This window comes from Asparagus officinalis, chromosome 1 (genome assembly GCF_001876935.1).
Source record: "Asparagus officinalis chromosome 1, Aspof.V1, whole genome shotgun sequence".
Taxonomy (NCBI): Eukaryota; Viridiplantae; Streptophyta; class Magnoliopsida; order Asparagales; family Asparagaceae; genus Asparagus; species Asparagus officinalis.
This window is the reverse complement of record NC_033794.1, coordinates 2,122,749-2,144,176: the sequence shown is the minus strand read 5'-3', so window position 1 is coordinate 2,144,176 and position 21,428 is coordinate 2,122,749. Positions and strand designations below refer to the sequence as shown.

General features: G+C 36.4%; 1 protein-coding gene across 2 annotated transcripts; it reads right to left on the bottom strand.

Moving 5' to 3' along the window:
• Nucleotides 38–12,713, bottom strand: LOC109845884 (DNA-directed RNA polymerase III subunit RPC5-like). 2 transcript variants are annotated; one of them, XM_020415138.1, is made up of 10 exons: nt 12,331–12,713; nt 10,733–10,801; nt 10,540–10,647; nt 10,253–10,318; nt 9,914–10,033; nt 8,848–8,895; nt 7,732–7,838; nt 3,148–3,216; nt 1,886–1,937; nt 38–1,614 (listed from the first exon to the last, which is right to left on the bottom strand). In XM_020415138.1, the coding sequence occupies exons 1-10, from the start codon at nt 12,598–12,600 to the stop codon at nt 1,000–1,002; spliced, it is 1,524 nt and encodes a 507-aa protein (XP_020270727.1). In that variant the 5' UTR covers nt 12,601–12,713; the 3' UTR covers nt 38–999. The 2 variants fall into 2 exon arrangements, with proteins under 2 accessions (XP_020270727.1, XP_020270730.1); XM_020415141.1 differs by lacking the exon at nt 3,148–3,216.

Sequence of the window (21,428 nt, the reverse complement as noted above, 5' to 3'; positions counted from 1 at the left end):
CCCCCCCCCAAAAAAAAAAAAAAAAAACAAAGGGCGAAAAAAGAAAAATAAAACCAAATAAAAAATCCTGACTCTGCCACTTTACTCTGCCTACGAATATCATGACACAATATGGCAACTTCTCTATGTAAAACATTGGTCTTGGACATTATTAAAACCAAATATCACCATGTGAATGACAGACTAGTAGTTGATACGTAACAGCTTCAGAACCGAGACTATTTCTTGTGGCAATGTCACTGTGTATCAACTTGTCAGCTTGATAGTAAACCACTAAAGAGGTAGCTAATAATTTAAATGATACTTAAAGTTGCCATAATAGAGAAATCCGATCATTCTAATGACAACTATGTTAATTCTCAAGGTTGGATCAATCCCCAAGATACAAACTTTAATTAACAACAGGTTACTATGGTAAACTCTACTTCTAGAACAAAGCCTTATCTGCTAAATGGGAAGCAAAGATTCACATCATATTTTGCAGAGAAAATAGAGCACAGAAGAAGAGAAATGAATGAGTATATGTTCCTTATTTCCTAATAGACATTCAACCCTAGCATAAAAAAGCTCAAATACACTTTCAAGCATGTGTACATTAAGTCCATGTGAACTTCTCTCACTGTAATCAACATCACACTTCATGAAAGAATATTGATGGAATATAAAAAGAAAAGGTAGCAAGTAAAAACATAGACATCAAGATCAATAAAGTGCAAACCACCGGTACAACAGGAAAGTTGCCATTTACTAAAGTTGGACATATGAATCCCACATTGGATAGCTTGACTATATATAATATGAGGAGAAACATACTCTTGAAGATACCTGAACTTTGTGGGTCATGAGAATAATTAAATAAATAAAACTTAAATTGAAAGTCAATTTTCACCATAGTTTTAGGTTATATGTACTGTGGTAATGACAAATTTCAAAATGTCAAGCCTCAGAAATAAGCGCCATGAAAAAAGACATTTTCAGGGACAAGATGCAATTCAGACATTACCTGAGAGCAGTGCGGTCGCGAAAGATATGAAAAAGAGCATTTCTGAGAGATTTTCGATTCTCACTTGACATAGATGCTGCTAGTTTTCTCCCTGGAACATCAGTAGTCCTGTTTGAACCAGTGTCCACATGTGCAGAAGCTTTCTTCTGGCCCACATTTGAGATGGGAGAATTCTTGGCCTTCACATGTAGAAACCTTCCTGGTTTGGACAAAATTTCTTTTATATGCTTACCTCTGTTTAACCAAGCAATTTCCTGTTCCTTTACAATTTCTAAATGTTCTTTTATAAATGATGAATCACGCTCTTCTCTTAGTTTCCAATCACCAAGGGAAAGCCTTTCATAAGCCAATGGTCTTAGGAATTGTCTCAGATCCTCATCAGAAATCTTTAGCTCCTTGAGCTTGCTCTGCTTAATCACATGATTCTGACTAAACAGGAAAAGGATGTAGTCTCTCAGTTGAGCTTCATAACCTTCACATATCAAAGAACTTTTGGAAACCCATAATCCTTGTACCAAAAATGCAAACTTTTCGAGCACCTTCAAGAAATCTTCTTTCGGAATGGTAGAATCAAGATATGTAAGAGCAGCAAAACGATTTACTTGACACCCCTGCAATAGAAAGTTTGATCATAAAGTGTAAACTTTCCAATTGTTTAGGCCAGTCAGGGATGAAGTATGAAAGTACAAAAAATGTAGAAAATATGGCGAAGACACTCGTTCGCTAAAGTACAGTGCAAGTACATTATTTAAAGTCAGCGTAACATAGGATCAGATTAAACATAATCATGTGAGCAGTATTAGGCGAGAGAAAAAAAAAGATCATGATCTTTTAGTAAATATGCACATATACGGTACATATTAAGGACTCCACTAAGGTTACCTTACATAGCCACTCTTTTAATCGTTCTTCCAGTGGCAGTGAGGGACAGAAGCTGCAGCACAACAAATAAAGAATCAGACAAGAGACATAAAAGTCAATTGTAATAATTCATTGGTGAGAATTTGGTAGAGAACTGATAATGCCATAATAGTTTGAGAATGCAACAATTATTAAACGAGAAAGTAGTCAAAAAAATCAGAAGCAAGTTACTAAGTAGCAGATGACAAACAATTATTAGAAGATATTTAATGGGTCTACCTGGTATCACAAGACCACGATCCAGGTTTTCCAAATAATATAAAATACAATCCTAGACCCTGTTTACTTCAGGCCATATTCTGTCTGCAGACGAGGATATTAGATAATATGCAAATTTATCTACAGGCCTGGGTCAAGGTTAGGTTGTGAATAAGTACTCATTTATAGGTCAAACAAAAAATTCTACTAAGACAACTAAAAACCTCTATTCTTTAACAATTCATGCACTTGATAAGGCATGCACATCTGGATTTGGATGCATTCCCCACGGATACTAATTTTGATCGGATATGGCTGGATCGGATTAAAGTTCAGGTCAATACCATTCTCAGGTCAAGACAGAGGGCATAATAGAGCCAAGTCAATCAAAGCTGTGTTTGTTTGTATTTTGGTTGCTTGAGCTTAGTTGCTAAATGAGAAGCTTGAGCTTAGCATGATTAAACATGTCTATATTAGCTATGTGATGTCAAGCTTACACCAGGCTTAAAAAGGGGAAAACATGATATTGAGTTTTGGTCTCAAAAATATTTTAGTATTACAATCTGTTGTGATTTATTTAATCATAGCTCATAATTAGTATCATGCTTCATGATCATGTCAAAAAATTTCATGAACATGCCACGATGACCTGTTGGTGGGTAAAAATTAGTACATGAAATATCAAATTTAAAACAACAAATCTAATCTTTTTAATATCTTTAGCTGTATCAGCCTATCAGGCTCATTTTCATGTCATGATTAGCGTAAAATTTACTGTTAAATTATTACAAGAAACAAAAGCTAAACATCGGAAAATGAAGCTATGCATTTCAATTGATCATTCAGGTACAGCTTTAGAATTAAGTAGGAGTATAGGAGAAAGTAATAAGAAAGTAGGCTCAAGAATTAAGGACTGACTAAAGGATGAGAAAAATCAAGTGATGCCATCTTCAATTTTGAATATGAGATAAACACATAACCATCATAAATACTGCAAAAGAGATATTGGAACTGAATAACTCGACCTTGATGAAGGCACTCTTGGGTTTGCTTTAGCAGTTGTTCCCGGACACAAGGAGTTCAAATATCCAGACCTTAAAAGATATTACAGAGTTAATGCAAAAACAACTTCCAGGAAATCAATAGACAAATAGTGTGGCAGCACCAGGGCCGGATCTGGGGCGGATCCAGGTGAGCGCCCGCACAGGGCCCCCAATTTTTGGGGGCCCCCAAATTTTTTTTATATATGTATATTTATATATATGAAGAAAAAATGTGGACCGTCTATTTTATACCCAACTTAATCTCAACCCTCTATTCAAAACTCTTCTTTCAAAAAGATCAGCCTCACCCAGTCACCCCCAATTCTTCACTTTCTCACGATTCTCATCTCATTTCTGTCTCAAACCCTAGCCGCCGCCAGAGTTCCCCTCCTCTCCGGCTCTTCGACTCCACCGCGGCACCGCCCGAGGCCGAGGCGGCGAGGCCAGCCCCAAATCGTCGTCAACCTGCATCGCCATCGGCATCCTCTCTCCACCCTCAGCAGCTCAGCTCAGCTCAGCCTCGGCCCTCAGACCCGAAATCGCCGCGACGCCGCCAACCCCGAAATCGCAGTCCCCATCCTCGGTCCCCGTCCTCCAAATCCAGTTCGGTCCCCATCCTCCTCATTTCCTGTGCGGACGCTCACCTGGAGCAACCGCTGCAGCCCCATTGCCCCAACCCCCAAATCCAGTTGAGTTCGGTCCCCCATCCTCCTCATTTTTTTTATTTTTATAATTTTTTTCTGTTGTGAACTTGTTACTTGTGATTTTTAGGGTTTTGCTGCTGCTGATTTGAGATTTCTTTTTTTGTATTGCAGGAGATCCAAGCGGCTAAGTGGGTCTTACATTTTCGGTGCTGCCGTTGCGGCGTTGCCGTAGTGTCGTGCTGCCGCTTTGTATTCTTCAGTCCGAGCTGTTCAACAGGTTGTATTGTTCCAAATCTTTTAACTTCTTTCAATTTGATTGTGATATTGTTTGTTTTATTATAGAAATGCCTCCAAGAAAGTATCCATCTGGATATGATAAACGCAAGAAAAAAAGAAAAATTGAACAATTTGTCCAAACTCAAAGTGGAGCGCTTGATAAATTTATTGTTAAAGAAACACAAGATTTAGTTGAAAATTCAATTGAAAATGATAATATTAATGATTTGGGCCTGAATGAGTATGCGAATGAAAATTTGAATCATAATGAAAATGAGAATCAGAATGAAAGTGAGAATCATAATGAAAATGAGAATCAGAATGAAAATGTGAATCATAATGAAAATGATAATGAAAATGAGAATCAGAATGAAAATGATAATGAAAATGAGAATCAGAATGAAAGTGAGAATCATAATGAAAATGATAATGAAAATGAGAATCAGAATGAAAGTGTGAATCATAATGAAAATGATAATGAAAATGAGAATCAAAATGAAAATGAGAATCATAATGAAAATGATAATGAAAATGAGAATCATAATGAAAATGATAATGAAAATGAGAATGAAAATATTTTAGGCAATGAACAACCTAATCAGTCCATGCTCATGAATTTGAATATTTATGATCCAAGAACTTGGGATAATATGGACACGAAATCTAGAGATATATTAGTGGAAAATGGCCCTATAAGAGATCTATTTGTTGAAAAAGGTCCTAAAGATAAATTAGGAAGATGTTTTTCTTCGGCATTTTACACTAGACATTTATCAAATGGAGAGAAATGTGATAGGGAATGGTTAGTTTATTCAAAGGATATCGATAAAGTATTTTGTTTTTGTTGTAAACTGTTTAAAAATGGTTTTAAGAAAAGTTTTTTAATAAATGAAGGATTTAATGATTGGATGCATCTTAGTGCTAGGCTTAAAGAACATGAAACAACTAATGAGCACATCATTAACATGAGTACTTGGCTTGATTTACGCATAAGATTAAAGAATAATAAAACAATTGATAAAAATATTCAAGAGCAAATTAATAAAGAGAGGGAACATTGGAAGAAAGTATTACAAAGAATAATTTCTGTTGTTAAATATCTTGCTAAACATAACTGTTTGGTTCAAAAGTCGCTGCTGTGGAATTCATTATAACTTTGTTCGATTACAACTGAGAGAATTTATCAAAATCATAATGGAAATTTTTTAGGCCTAATTGAAATGATTGCAGAATGGGATCCCGTAATGCAAGAACATGTTCGACGTATTGACCATGGTGAAATTCATTATCATTATCTTGGTCATAGCATTCAAAATGAATTGATAAGTATGTTAGCTTCTAAAATCAAATGTGCAATAGTTCAAAAAATTAAAGAAGCTAAATATTTTTCAGTAATACTTGATTGTACTCCGGATGTAAGTCACCAAGAACAAATGACTTTAATATTACGATGTGTCGATATTTCTACAAGCCCGATAAAAATAGAAGAAATTTTTATAGAATTTTTAAAAGTAAATGATACATCTGGACAAGGACTTTTTGAAGAATTGCAAAATGTGCTAAAAACTCTTAATCTTGATATTGATAATGTACGAGGTCAAGGGTATGATAATGGGTCTAATATGAAAGGGAGACACCAAGGTGTACAAAAAAAAGTACTTGAAATAAATCCTAGAGCATTATACACGCCTTGTGGTTGTCATAGTCTTAATTTAACACTTTGTGACATGGCAAATTGTTGTGGTAAAGCAAAAGACTTTTTTGGAGTGATACAACGCATTTATACATTATTTTCTCACTCAACAAAGCGATGGCAAATTTTGATAAATAATGTAAAAGGTTTAACTGTGAAACCATTGTCGACTACACGTTGGGAAAGCCATATTGAAAGCGTTAAAGCAATTAGATTCCAAACGCTTGAAATAAGAGAAGCACTACTTCAGTTAGCAGAAACTGATAATGACTCCAAAATAAGAAGTGAAGCAGATTCTTTAGCAACACATGGAATTGGAAATTTTGAATTTTTATTAAGTATGATTATTTGGTATGATATATTGTTTGCTGTTAACTTAATTAGCAAATATTTACAATCTAAAGACATGCTTATTGATATTGCTATAGATCAAGTAAAAGGATTGATTAGGTTTTTTAGGATTATAGAGAAGTTGGGCTCACACAAGCTATGACAATTGCTAAAGAAATTACTACTGAAATGGAAATTGATTCTGTATTTCAAGTAAAACGTCAAATCCGTAGAAAAAGACAATTTGATGAGAATGTTAATGAGGAGACAACACAATCAGCTGAAGAATCTTTTAGAATCAATTATTTTTTGTGTATTGTAGATCAAGCTATTGGTTCACTAAAGAAAAGGTTTGAGCAATATAAAGCATATGAAGATATTTTTGGATTTTTGTTTGGTTCAGAAAAGTTAAACTCATTAGATGATAATAATTTGAAAGCATGTTGTGATAATCTTGAAATTGTTCTAAAATATAAAACATTTTCTGATCTTGATGGGAAAGATTTATATGGAGAACTAAAAATCTTACGATATATTTTACCAAAAGAAACAAAGATGGCTATTGATATACTGAATTTCTTAAAAATACGAAATTGTTTTCCAAATGCATGTATTGCTTATAGAATATTATTGACTATACCTGTTACAGTCGCATCTGCAGAAAGAAGTTTTTCAAAATTAAAATTATTAAAATCTTATTTGAGATCGACCATGTCACAAGAAAGACTAAATGGACTAGCTTTGATATCTATTGAAAATGATTTTATTGATAAAATTGATGTTAAGGGCTTAATTAGTGATTTTGCAGCTAAAAATGCAAGGAGGACAATTTTTCGATGATACTTTATATGCTAAAGGCTTCGATATCTCTTATTAAGGTAAGCACAGATACAAGAGAAACATAATATGCAAGTATTTCTTATTGTGAAGCACATAGTCGCGATTACTTTTTTTTGACAGGTAAAAATGCATATTACTTGAGCATATGCTTTAACAATTGAGCTTACTCCTACTTGTATGACTTCATTTTTGCAGGATTTGGGTGGTTCAGATCCTGAAGATGCAGAGTCTCAGAATCGCTTGCATTACTCATATGTAAGGTAGTCATTTTCGTAGAAGTTGGTGAATAGTAGTCCTCCAACAAAAAAGAAGAAGAACTTGAACCTTATTTTATTCTAATTAAAGTTTTGGTTGTTGCTGCTAGTGTAGGATCATAATGGAAGTCATTGGTAAATTTCGAACTCCTTACAAGAAAGTTCCTGGTACACGCGACCCCTTTGATCCTTGAATATTTTTTATTGGTACAGTTTGTTCTATTAATTTAAAGTTATTGGCAATGTCTTCATTGGGTACTCGAGACTATCTTTTGTTATACATTGCACGTTTATTTTTTTTGATAGATTGATATACATTGCACGTTGAGCATTTGATATTTTGACTGGCCTACTATGAATTAGTCTCAAACCTGTCATGTGGTTCAACATTGGGATTCGAATTGGAATTTATTGATATTTTGTATATAGAGAAAGGCCCTGTGTTTACTTTTCGCACAGGGCCCCTAAAATCTCAGATCCGGCCCTGGGCAGCACTTCTTCCTAAGCAGACATATGAAAAAGAACTTACGGACTCATCGTAAAGTTGACATTATAATCTTTCTGCGTCATCAGCTTCTGTTGGTATTTGCAGGAAAGTTCACTACCTATTGGATGGTATTCCAGTGAAACCCAAGGCTGCAAAGCAAGAAATTCAAAACAATCACCATTGTGTAACACCGCGTGGCAAAAGATAAATAATGAAAGAAAAAATCTAAAATTTTGGTACTTTATGCAATCCACTGATAACATTTTGGGTTCTGGTTGGGTCAGGTTGCTCAAAAACACACCCTTAACCAAACCTAAAAATAACAACTGAACCTCTCAATCTATATGACCAACCCAACCCAACCCAATCTGTACCGTGTTGGGCTATCCCTGGACTCCCCTATATGTGGATTTGTTTGTCACTTAATATTCACTTCATTTCCAGTGAGCTTAATATTTGACACTTGGTTCAGAATCCTCAAAAGTATTAAGAGATAATATTCAATATCATCTATGCCTTCACAAAAGGAGGACAGATGATTACTTTGGGTTGAGGTTGTTCAGCTATAAAGTACAGCTTTAAGAACTCTCCACTGAAACTTGGTTGAAGTTTATGACTAGTCAAAATCAAATCAATCACCTGACCTGGTGTCAGACAATAGAAAGGAGTTCTCCATACACCAAGTAGGATACTCCCATGGGTGGGGGGAAAGCTAATCTTTTGGATTATACAAGATTTGCTCAGTAAGACAGCAAAGAAGCAGGCATCAAAAGATTCTCATACAGAAAAGACAATAAAAGAAGAGGGAAATATAAACAGATTTGTCATAAGAAGTATCAACGGAGATGATATAAACCATCATTTCCTGGTAGTGGCAACTTAACCGTTGTTTTTGTGAATTCAGCACCTGTGAATCTTATTAATGCTTTCAGTTCAACGTTTCTTAAGTCAAATTCAGGTTCATATCAAACAAAATGCGCAGCTACAGAAGGCATCAAACACATATCAAACTGAAACTACTGGGACCGCACAGAAACCAGAACGATAATGACACAAGTAACTACAACAAAGAAACTGAAGAGACATCAAACTTAATTTTATTATTAGGGTGAAAACTGAATGGCCAAAATTAAATAGGATATATCAAGTCTCACCCACCTCTGCATTGTCTAAGTGATCAGCTGAATCCCCCAGAACCAACTTTCCCTGCCAGAACATGCACATGTGATCAAAAGGCTGAAACTCGGTCCATATAGCAAGTCAAAGGCTTATGAATAGCAAACTGCATTAACAGACTAAGCAATAATATCATAGTATTCTTTTTAAGAAATCAAGTTTACCTACATTATATGCCAAATAGAACATTATTTCACAAAAAATGTTCCATGAAATTCACAGTTAGATCGGAAAAAGTCATGTTCTGAACCAGGAGAATGAGTACGCTTGAGAATTCATGAGAAGCCATTTCCTCTGCTTCTTGTCATTAATGCCCTGTTTGGATGGAGGGTAGGAGAGGTAGGGGAAGAGAAATGCAGCTTTCACCCTGTTTGGGAGTTTTTGTAAGGAGGGTAGAGAGGAGGAAGGAAGGGGAACGGAGGGTAAAATTGCTTGGTTTTCTTTCCCCCCCGATTCGGGCGGTAGAGGAGGGTAAAGGAGGGTAAAAGGTGTAATGACATTCTTACCCCCCATCAAAACAAATAAAAGGGCTGATGTATTATTAGTATAAGGTCATTTGTGTAAATTTACATATATTTCATTCTCTTCCCTTCCCTCCATTATTACTCCCAAACAAGTTATATTAATTTCACCTTCATTCACCTTACTCAACTCCCAAACAACATATTACAATTCTCTTTCCTTTCCTTCCCTTCCCTTCCCTTTGTTTACCTTTCCTTCCCTTAGCAAAGAGATATGATATGCACATTTCATGGCAACCAATTTCTTATTTAAGCCAAGAAGGATAGATCGCAAGAAAACATATTACAAGGCAAACATAAAAAGTTAACAATCCATCAAAGAGAAAAAAGAATCTCTTTGCAGTTTACCAGCCATTAATTCAGATTCAAATACCTAAGATGCTACTGTGTGACTTAGTCAGCCATCACTAAGGGTTTATTTAAATAACGTAAGGATAAATTTTTTACAGGACACTGAAATCCATTGATGGCATAGTAAGAGTGTCAGATTTAGTGTTTACTGGCTTCAATTAGTCATCTAAGTTTACCTTATTAGCCTTGTTAGCAACTTCTTCAGTTTTATGCATCACTTGTTGGGCCTCACACTCATCAATGTGTTTCATCGATGGTCGAAACTGCAAAACTTCATGAATGGGACTCAGGTGCAACTGCAGGCTCGAGAAGAAAATAAATAAATAAAATACTATCAGAAATCTTGCCAACCTCAATCAATTACAGTGTAAATTCAACTAAAATTAATAGATTGTAAATGCATCAGATACTAGTTTACGATATTTGAACGATAGGATCAAGTGCACCAAACATATAGTAATTAGGAATCCAAGAATGGGATAGAGAGAAAAGGGTACCAATCCCATCATTCTTACCTGGTTCTTTATCAGAATCCCTGCAGCATATTGTACTGTGGAACTTGCGCTGGATGATGATAATATCTAACAAGAAGAAACATGACTATAATGTTAAAGTTCACATGATTCACAAAAATTCAAGAGTTTACGTTTACAATATCTAGTCAAAACTAATATAAAAATGGGAAGATCAATGCAGTCTATCAGAATAATGCATGCAAAAGCTAGGTGGGAAAGGATAGTTATAGCTGTATGGAGCTCAGGTATAGTGGATAAGGATAATAAACTCAAAAAAATGACATCACCTGCTTTTGTAACCTTGGAGTCCCAGGCTTACTCGCATCATAATTCTCACTCTCAACATCCACACTCATAACAAGTTCAACTTCTGAATGTTTAGGTTTCACTTTAACCTGGAACAACGTGGAATAATTCAAACACACTGCATGTGAATGCATAAAAACCGTTTGTGTTCAAGTAGGACATCTTGAAACTTACCATTTCACATCTTTCGTCCAGTTCATATGGACGCCAATAGGGTCTGAGCGGGTATTGCATGATATACAGCTGCAAGTTGTCAAACAATTAGCAAGTAAAAAAAAAACTGCTGGGGAAGATTTTACTGCTAACGATCTGAGAATTTGACATATTGCTGTTTCAAAACTGTGTGAAATCCTGCACAGCGTGCAACCAAACACTCAAAGAAAATATTTATGTTTGAGTTTTAATTATATGAAGCACGGAGAAATGCCCAAGATGGGTTGATCATATGGAACGGAGGTCTCTAAATGCACCAATTAAGCAAAGTGATAACACTATAATTAAAGGAGTAAGAAGAACCGAAGGTAGGCATGAGCGAACTTGATTGGAAGCAACTAAGATGGTTACAAAGGTCAACTTTATAAAAGAAATAGTTCTTAACAATAGTACTCTGATGTGACCGGCACCCAGAATTTTGTGATAAACGATGGATTGTTGCTATTCTAGAAATGATTTTACCAATATCAAGATCAAACTTTCTTGTTCAATGTATCCTACAAGAAGCAAACATAACAATGACAACATGATTATCGCTAATGACGTGTAAATAAAATAAGGGTTATCTGCACTACAGTACCCAAAGTTCTGCCTGCCTTAATTTTGTTATGTAAAGTTCTATTTTGACAATTTGATCTTCAAATTGACTTTAATTTAACAATTTGCTACCCAAGTCCTCACTTTTTCGAAACTCAAAAGACAGAAATTCAATAAGAAAAAATTGATTTTCATTCATTTCTCTACGTTGATTTCTTGAACAAAATTGACGTCAATTTTTTTGCACTTCAGGATTATCAAGTCAAAATGCAACCTCAGGACCTCAAAGTTGAAAAAGTGTGAACTTTGAGGTATTAAGTGCAAAATAACCCACAAAATAAAGAAAAGAAGTACCATCATGGTATATCTTAAATCATACTCCTACATCTTTAGTTCCCATCATCCGCCCACTCTCCCGCATACCATATATCTTGAAAGAACAAATTTTCAAAACAGCCCTAAAAAGATTTTTATTTTTCAAGATCGACCCGGTTTTTTTTTATTTACCAAAACAGACCCGGTTTTTGCCACGTGGGCTTAATGACGTTCCTAAACAGTCGGGGTTGGCAACCCCGACTGTTTAGGACATGCAAATTTCAGGTTTAAGGATATTAATTAGGGTTTAACACCCTCCTAAACAGTCGGGGTTGCCAACCCCGACTGTTTAGGAACGTCGTTAAGCCCACGTGGCAAAAACCGGGTCGATTTTGATAAATAAAAAAAAATGGGTCTATTTTGAAAAATAAAAAAAATTGGGGCTGTTTTGAAAATTTGTTCTATCTTGAAATCTCTTCTTAAAAAACGGAAATTTTCACTTTCGGACCAAAGTTACCGGCATCAAACAGACAGTAGATTCATCGAATCCGATTAAACTTCAGATCGAAACTCTTTAGACTGTCACCTTATCCAGAAATATTTAACACTCGCATAAAATTTTGAAGAAATTGGAACTAAATAACACTTAATCGAAGAACCGAAATTAAAAATAAAAAAGAAAGAAACCCTAAAAATGAGAAATTGACCTGAGAATCCTCATCCAGACGATTACAGTAGACATCGATCTCGCAAACCACTTTGTCTTCTTCATCCCCATCATCATCGTCAACTTCCATCGGAGTAGGAATTGAGAGAGCAGCGGTCTTCGATTGATCGAGTTCTGGATCCGCCGAGGGCTCCGCCTTCGTCTTGCCCTTGAGTTTGGGCTTGAACCGGGGCGGGATCGGCCTCGATGGGGTCGGATCCGAGTCGAGATCCATGATGGACTTGTCGCCGAAGAGGTCGGCCGTCTCCATGGTGGTCAAAAACGGAGGGCGGCGAAGACGCCGTGGCCGGCGGCGGCGATGGCTGAATTAAAAAAAAGGAGGAAAAAACACAAAACCCCCCTAAAAACTTTTCGACGATTCGAACATCGGTCGCTCACTTGAGAGGAGAGCGCTTTACCGCTGGACTATATGCGTACTGCACGTATGAAGTTACGACTCTTTATTAATACGTTTAATAATGAGTTGGAACGAACTACCCTACGCTTCCCCGGCTTCTCACTTCAAACCATCTTTGGCAGCACCGATACACGCTAAAGTTTTTAAAGCTTTTCACTTATATACCTTAAAAATCCTTCATTTTGACACTTCAATACTCAAAAAGTTTTTAAAACATGCACTTAAATACCCTTTTAGGCACGACATCAAGTTTGCATAACTGAGGGTATTTAAGTGTTAATTTAAAAATTTTAGAGCATTTAATTGCAAGTTTTATAAAATTTAGGGTATATAGGTACTGCTAGAACAAATAAGGGCAAATAAATGCAAGCTTTAAAACTTTAGGGTATTTAATTGCAAACTTAAAAAACTTCAGGGCTTATAAGCACTGCTGCTAAAACAAATGAGGGTGTATAACTGCAAGTTTTTAAAATTTTTATAGCATACAAGTACGACTGAAAACAAACGAGGACATGAGTGCAAAAGACGGGAAATGATGAGGTATTTAAGTGCAACTAAGCCCCCAAAAAAAGATGACAACGTGCTCCCTTGTTAATTGTTATGCACCAAAAAAAAAGGGGGGGAGGGGGGGAATGTGTCAAGGCCCCAAAAGCAAAAACTTCATGTGACCAGCCCCCTTATATTTTTTCCCCATGTGGATAAGCCCCAAATACCTACAGTATTTGTGACGAGGCCCTAAAGTATCACTTTTAAAAAAAAGCCCATGGGAAGTTACGAACTTACCCCTTTGATGGGACTGTACTCGTTTACTGCGCCCCCTTCCTATTCAAGAACCGCGTTTCCCTCTCCTCCTCTCCTCCACCCGAGCTTGCAGCTGGAGCTCGCCACCCGCCTAGCCCGCGATTGCCGCCGCTCCGATCATGATGGTCTGTAGAGACCACCTGCTCCAACTCCAGTGTATTAGAACTAAATGTCATCAATGCATTTACATCACGAGCAGATTTCAAATTTGATATATGCAGATTTATTAGTTCTATGTTTGTTGGTTTTGGTTCCTTTCACGAGCTTTGAAATGAAAGCTAAGTCATCAATGAATCATTCTGAGTGCTAAATATTATGTTGAAAAGAATTATAAGTTTATTTCAGTCCCCTCTGGGAAGCAAAGTTTCTTTTACTGGTTGAAATATGCTCTTTAATGTTTGCCATAGTTTTGCTAGTTGAAATCAAGCTGGCTTACGAATTTTGCCTTCTGTTGTAAGAAGCTGCCAACATCATCCATAATATTTCTCTTTTTTCCCCTTGTCACTGAAATACCACGTTAGTTCTATTTTATACCACGTTAGTTCTAATTTATACCACGTTAGTTCTAATTTATAACAAGTTAGTTCTAATTTATCTATTTTATACCATGTTAGTTCTAATTTATACCAAGTTGGTTCTAATTTATACCACGTTAGTTCTATTTTATACCAAGTTAGTTCTATTTTATACCACATTAGTTCTAATTTATACCAAGTTAGTTCTAATTTATATCAAGTTAGTTCTATTTTATAACAAGTTAGTTCTAATTTAAACCACATTAGTTCTAATTTATACCAAGTTAGTTCTATTTTATACCAAGTTAGCTCTAATTTTAACCACGTTAGTTCTAATTTATACCACGTTAATTCTAATTTATACCACGTTAATTCTATTTTATAACACGTTAATTCTAATTTATACCAAGTTAGTTCTATTTTATACCACGTTAGTTCTAATTTATACCACATTAGTTCTAATTTATACCACATTAGTTTTAATTTATATCACGTTAGTTCTAATTTATAACAAGTTAGTTCTAATTTATACCATTTTAGTTCTATTTTATACCACGTTAGTTCTATTCTGTAGAGTGTTAGTTCTAATCTGCACAGTGTTAGTTCTATTCTGTAGAGTGTTAGTTCTAATCTGCACAGTGTTAGTTCTATTCTGTAGAGTGTTAGTTCTAATCTGCACAGTGTTAGTTCTATTCTGTAGAGTGTTAGTTCTAATCTGCACAGTGTTAGTTCTATTCTGTAGAGTGTTAGTTCTAATCTGCACAGTGTTAGTTCTATTCTGTAGAGTGTTAGTTCTAATCTGCACAGTGTTAGTTCTATTCTGTAGAGTGTTAGTTCTAATCTGCACAGTGTTAGTTCTATTCTGTAGAGTGTTAGTTCTAATCTGCACAGTGTTAGTTCTATTCTGTAGAGTGTTAGTTCTAATCTGCACAGTGTTAGTTCTATTCTGCACAGTGTTAGTTCAAGTCTGTAGCGTGTGATGGCTTGTTAGTTCTATTTTATTACACGTTATATCTAATTTATACCACGTTATATCTAATTTATGTTAGTTCTAATTTAAACCACGTTATAAACCTAATTTATACCATGTTATATCTCATTTATACCAAGTTAGTTCTATTTTATAACAAGTTAGTTCTAAAATTTTAACCAAGTTTGTTCTAATTTATACCAAGTTAATTCTAATTTATACCAAGTTAGTTCTAATTTTAACCACGTTAGTTCTAATTTATACCACGTTAGTTTTATTTTATGTCACGTTAGTTCTATTTTATATCAAGTTAGTTCTAATTTTAACCATGTTAGTTCTAATTTATACCACGTTAGTTCTATTTTATATCACGTTAGTTCTAAATTACACCACGTTAGTTCTATTTTATACTAAGTTAGTTCTATTTTATACCATCTCTATGACTAAAAGCTGGTCATGTAGAGAATTTAAAACAAGCATTTAGTAGGTATCTTTATTATGGCGGACCATCTTATGCCACGTAAGAACACAACATTCGCTTTCATTATATTTTGTGGAGAAGTAATCTTATACAAAATACAAAATACGTAAGAATTGATTTAGAACTAACATGAACTAGTTCAAACAGCTTGTTCTCTAGGAAATGCATGGCTCAGGGACAACAAATGACAAGGCCCCCTATAACACATGAGGTTTATGTGCAATTAACCAAACATTATACAGATTCTTGATGGGGTTCAACCCCTAAACACTAGTAAATACAATGGCTAATAACATAGAACAAAATGGATCACCTCTCCCTCATCTTCTTCCACTTCGTCCAAACAACTCCCCAATCATACCCTCCACGTCCTTCACCTTGTACTTCAACCTCACATTCCCCACTTTACAATAACAACCAAAAGAAGAGCTCAAGAAACAAGAAAACCAGAAATCTCAAAAACACAAATTTTTCAAGAACTCACTCATATCAGATCCCAGAAGAGGAAGACGAAGAATCCTCCTCCAAGAAACCATCATTCGACCACTGCTCAGAGATCTCGACGGCTTCCTTCTCTTCTCATGGTTTCGTCCATCCGTACGAGAGCTAGTCCCCTTCTTTCAGAATCTCCTCGGCCAAACCCAGCCTCCCGCCTGAAATCAGCTCCTCCCTCGTCAAAAACGCACTCGGGTTCTCAGATTTCTCCATGAAATCGTAGATATCAAGCTCCAATCTACTGACGCCAGCATCCTTACGTTTCTTAGCGGAAATCGTCGTGGAAGAGGACAAGCGGAGACAGGGGAAGGGTTTCGACGGCGGCAGAGCAGGAAAGAACGAAGAGAAGAGGCTAGCGGAGCTCCGGCGTTAGCTCTACCTCCAGCACATCCGTTGTTGCTTTTTTCTGGTTTTGTTTTCACCACATACCAGAGCTAACATTTTATCAGTCGTGGGCCCGGAGGGACTTGGGGGGCGGCGCCGGGGGCCTGGGCAAAGGTGATGACGGCGAGGAGGGCGAGGGCCCCTTTTATTTTAGAGAGAGTGAGAGAGAGGGGAGAGAGAGAGAAGGATGACGTGACTTTCTATGCTTTTGGGCTATGTCTCGGGAAGAAGGAGAAGGGCAATTTGGGTTTTTTTTAAAAATACAATCTCTATTTTGTATACTGCTAACGTGTTGGGGCATTGACACATTTAACATTACTTTTTAAGGCTTATCCACATGGGGAAAAATACAAAGAGGTTGGTCACATGAAGTTTCTTCTTTTGGGGGCTGAACACATTTTTCCCAAAAAAAAGAGTATCCAAAGAACATGCGCCCTCAGTTTAATTGTCCGGATACAACCGAAGAGGTATGGAGCTAGCGTGACAATTTATGTGCTACAAATACACGAGTATACTTTTATATCTCCATAGTCCTCCAGAGAAATAAAAAGGAGTTACACTCTTCACCATGTACTTGAACATTCCTTTTGAGCAGCGTCAATGAAGGCAAACACCAAACTCAACACAACATCAGATTCAAGTTCAACTTGTCAAAGAACCAGGCAAGTGCATAATCAAGGAAATTTCACGGATTTAACAGCCCCAGCGACAAACGTTACAAGAGCAAAGTTGCAATAACACCAACATTTTGGTTTACAGATCGAACTGTGAAACTTAAACCTATGTACAAGAGCTACTAACCATCATCATATAAAATAAACAAGCAAGGATTGCTGTTTAGGTACGTAAATACAATAGAGGGGTGAGGTTTAATTATCACAAAAACCTTGGTCCAAATTTAAGCTGCTTTCTTCTCACCCACTTGGTACATATTACACATAAATCACTGCTTCTTGTTTTCTGCATCTAAGAAACCCCAGTGAGGTTTTGCTGGGATACGAGCAAGAGCCTTCACTCCCAGAGGATTTTTCTTGCTCTGTGAACATTTACAAGAAACTTGATTAGAACATGACTATAAAAAGCAAAACAAAGATCAGCTTGCTAGAATGCTTTAGTATCATCATAAACTAGCTTGGCTTACTTTTTGAATCAGACATCAGTGTGTGGACTCTAATAATAACATGATTTTGGATAGATAGCAGAAATCAGGCATCAGTGTGTGGACTCTTAATAATAACATGATTTTGGATAGATTGCAGAAAATCCTCCTCTTTATTGGATTCGCAGAAAAGCCAACCAAGGTTTCTCTCAAGTGGCCACGCCGCTTCTAGTACACTAAAAATTTGAAGTTACGGTGAGTCGTTCAGGGTTACAATTCCTTGCTCATAACATCCCTCCATAAACAGAGTGTCCCATTCACGAGGCTGAAAACCGAACTGTTCTATGCAATGGCAATCTACTCTTAAATGTGTGCTTATGGGATTTGTGGATGAGTTACTCTGGTGTTGTCTTAATATCTTTTCCACCATATCGAATGTTGCAGGGGATTTTCTATAATTCTTAGTAACCATAGGGAGATTTCTCATAATTATTCAGTTTTTTTAAATTACCAAGTTTAAGAGAGAGAAGCAACTTACAGTTAGACAAGTTCCAGCCCCAACATCGCAGATGGGATAGTCATGAGGGCAGCAGCTGTAGTGATCCTCACAGCATGTAGCTCCTTCAAGAGGACAACATCCCCAAGCAAAACAGGAACGACCAGTCTCGAACACGCAGCAGCACGTCATTCCATCAGGGCACGAATAGTAGCTATCACAAACACTGGGGGGCTTCACAGGGGAAGGAGGGGATGGGCCTGGGTTGGGTGGGTTCGGGCCTTTCTTGATGGGGTAAGAAGGCTCGATCGCAATTCCACACTTGCCGACACTTGAAGCAATGTTGCGCTCGAGCTTGATGTAGCCAGCCTCTCCCCAGGATTCGCCCCAGGAGTTACGGACGAGCCAGTAGTCTTTGCCGTTCTCGGTGCCGTAGCCTACAGCTGTGACGCCGTGGTCTAGATCAGTGCCGCATCTTCCGGTGAATATGCCCTGTAATGCAATAAGGGGAGCATATTTAACTTGGTGAACCAGGAAAAATTAACATTTAGTTTTTGTGCTATGAGAATTCAGAATCAACACAAAGTAAAAAAGTTGTTTGATATCAACAGGTTGTTTGGTCAACAGGAATAGAGTTACAACGGTAAATGTTGCAGCCAAGTTCCGATGTTTAATGTTTGGTTAACGACATGTTAGTTAATGGTGTGAGTCCTTGCATTAATTAAAAAAATTAAAAACTAATGTCATGTCATCAGGTCGTGGATTTCAACGTTTAAGATAAGATTATGAATGATGATGCAAGAGATAGAAAAATTAGTAGGAATCAATTATAGAACTGGACAACTTATGAATCTTATGCCCGCAGGTAGTCGACCAGAAATAGCAAGATATGTTAATGTGCCTCAATGTGGAGCAATATATTCTCCTAAATGAACAAGCACAAAACCTAAAAACTAAAACATATCTAATGAAACATGTGTATCATGAAATATATTTATCTTCGAAAGTAGTCAATGAGAAAATTAATTCAAGCCATAGATCTGCAATCTAAAATCTGAAACTGACATCAAATCAGTGGACTCATAAAAAAGTTTAATTCAATCATGTAACATAGAGATCTCACCGATTGATAAAGTTGGAATGCCCTTCCCGATGATTCAATTGCAATACTAACAGGCTGGTTGGCAACGGCCTTCTTCAAGGCATTCTCGTCATTCTCTGGAACATCTTCATACGAGTCAATTGATACAACCTTGGCGTTTTTCTGCAAAAAATAAAGAATAAAAACACAAATGAGGATCAAAACACCAAATATGCATCTATATCCAAAACATCCAGTATTCGAAGGTATAGGCTTCCAGCCCCATTCCTGCATATAATTCTAACTGATGTGGTGTACATCATATGTGTTGGGGCGGAGAGTCACACCCACCGCCGCGGAAGCGATATCACTTGAGAGATAGCCCTGGCTATTGTTGTCACAAAAGCACAAGTCAACCTTTATATTCTTGTTTCTCAAAGGAAACGAGAATAGATAGTGAAATTCTTATTTCTCAAAGGAAACAAGAATCGAAAGTGATATATTTCATCAAAGTGAAATATACACTCTTCCTCTCATCAGCTCTAAGACCGAATATTGAGGGAACCTACAAGCTATGACAACCAACCAGAAAACAATAAATACACGAGATTTACGTGGTTCGGCAAACTTACCTACGTCCACAGGACAGTGTTAGTTCCGTTCTGTAGAGTGTTAGTTCTAATCTGCACAGTGTTAGTTCTATTCTGTAGAGTGTTAGTTCTATTCTGCACAGTGTTAGTTCCGTTCTGTAGAGTGTTAGTTCTAATCTGCACAGTGTTAGTTCTATTCTGTAGAGTGTTAGTTCTAATCTGCACAGTGTTAGTTCTATTCTGTAGAGTGTTAGTTCTAATCTGCACAGTGTTAGTTCTATTCTGTAGAGTGTTAGTTCTAATCTGCACAGTGTTAGTTCTATTCTGTAGAGTGTTAGTTCTAATCTGTACAGTGTTAGTTCTATTCTGTAGCGTGTGATGGCTTGTTAGTTCTATTTTATTACACGTTATATCTAATTTATACCACGTTATATCTAATTTATGTTAGTTCTAATTTAAACCACGTTATAAACCTAATTTATACCATGTTATATCTCATTTATACCAAGTTAGTTCTATTTTATAACAAGTTAGTTCTAAAATTTTAACCAAGTTTGTTCTAATTTATACCAAGTTAGTTCTATTTTATACCATGTTAGTTCTAATTTATACCAAGTTAGTTCTAATTTATATCAAGTTAGTTCTATTTTATAACAAGTTAGTTCTAAAATTTTAACCAAGTTTGTTCTAATTTATACCAAGTTAATTCTAATTTATACCAAGTTAGTTCTAATTTTAACCACGTTAGTTCTAATTTATACCACGTTAGTTCTATTTTATGCCACGTTAGTTTTATTTTATATCAAGTTAGTTCTAATTTTAACCATGTTAGTTCTAATTTATACCACGTTAGTTCTATTTTATATCACGTTAGTTCTAAATTACACCACGTTAGTTCTATTTTATACTAAGTTAGTTCTATTTTATACCATCTCTATGACTAAAAGCTGGTCATGTAGAGAATTTAAAACAAGCATTTAGTAGGTATCTTTATTATGGCGGACCAGCTTATGCCACGTAAGAACACAACATTCGCTTTCATTATATTTTGTGGAGAAGTAATCTTATACAAAATACAAAATACGTAAGAATTGATTTAGAACTAACATGAACTAGTTCAAACAGCTTGTTCTCTAGGAAATGCATGGCTCAGGGACAACAAATGACAAGGCCCCCTATAACACATGAGGTTTATGTGCAATTAACCAAGCATTATACAGATTCTTGAAGGGGTTCAACCCCTAAACACTAGTAAATACAATGGCTAATAACATAGAACAAAATGGATCACCTCTCCCTCATCTTCTTCCACTTCGTCCAAACAACTCCCCAATCATACCCTCCACGTCCTTCACCTTGTACTTCAACCTCACATTCCCCACTTTACAATAACAACCAAAAGAAGAGCTCAAGAAACAAGAAAACCAGAAATCTCAAAAACACAAATTTTTCAAGAACTCACTCATATCAGATCCCAGAAGAGGAAGACGAAGAATCCTCCTCCAAGAAACCATCATTCGACCACTGCTCAGAGATCTCGACGGCTTCCTTCTCTTCTCATGGTTTCGTCCATCCGTACGAGAGCTAGTCCCCTTCTTTCAGAATCTCCTCGGCCAAACCCAGCCTCCCGCCTGAAATCAGCTCCTCCCTCGTCAAAAACGCACTCGGGTTCTCAGATTTCTCCATGAAATCGTAGATATCAAGCTCCAATCTACTGACGCCAGCATCCTTACGTTTCTTAGCGGAAATCGTCGTGGAAGAGGACAAGC

What these genes read in the sequence shown, in the direction of transcription:
- LOC109845884 (XM_020415138.1), bottom strand. Translation starts at nt 12,600, where the DNA reads ATGGAGACGGCCGACCTCTTCGGCGACAAGTCCATCATGGATCTCGAC. An exon ending in TGGACGAAAGATGTGAAATG is followed by an intron (nt 10,648 to 10,732) that starts GTAAGTTTCAAG and finishes ACGTTGTTCCAG; the next exon opens with GTTAAAGTGAAACCTAAACA. An exon ending in GTCAACTTTACGATGAGTCC is followed by an intron (nt 3,217 to 7,731) that starts GTAAGTTCTTTT and finishes ATATCTTTTAAG; the next exon opens with GTCTGGATATTTGAACTCCT.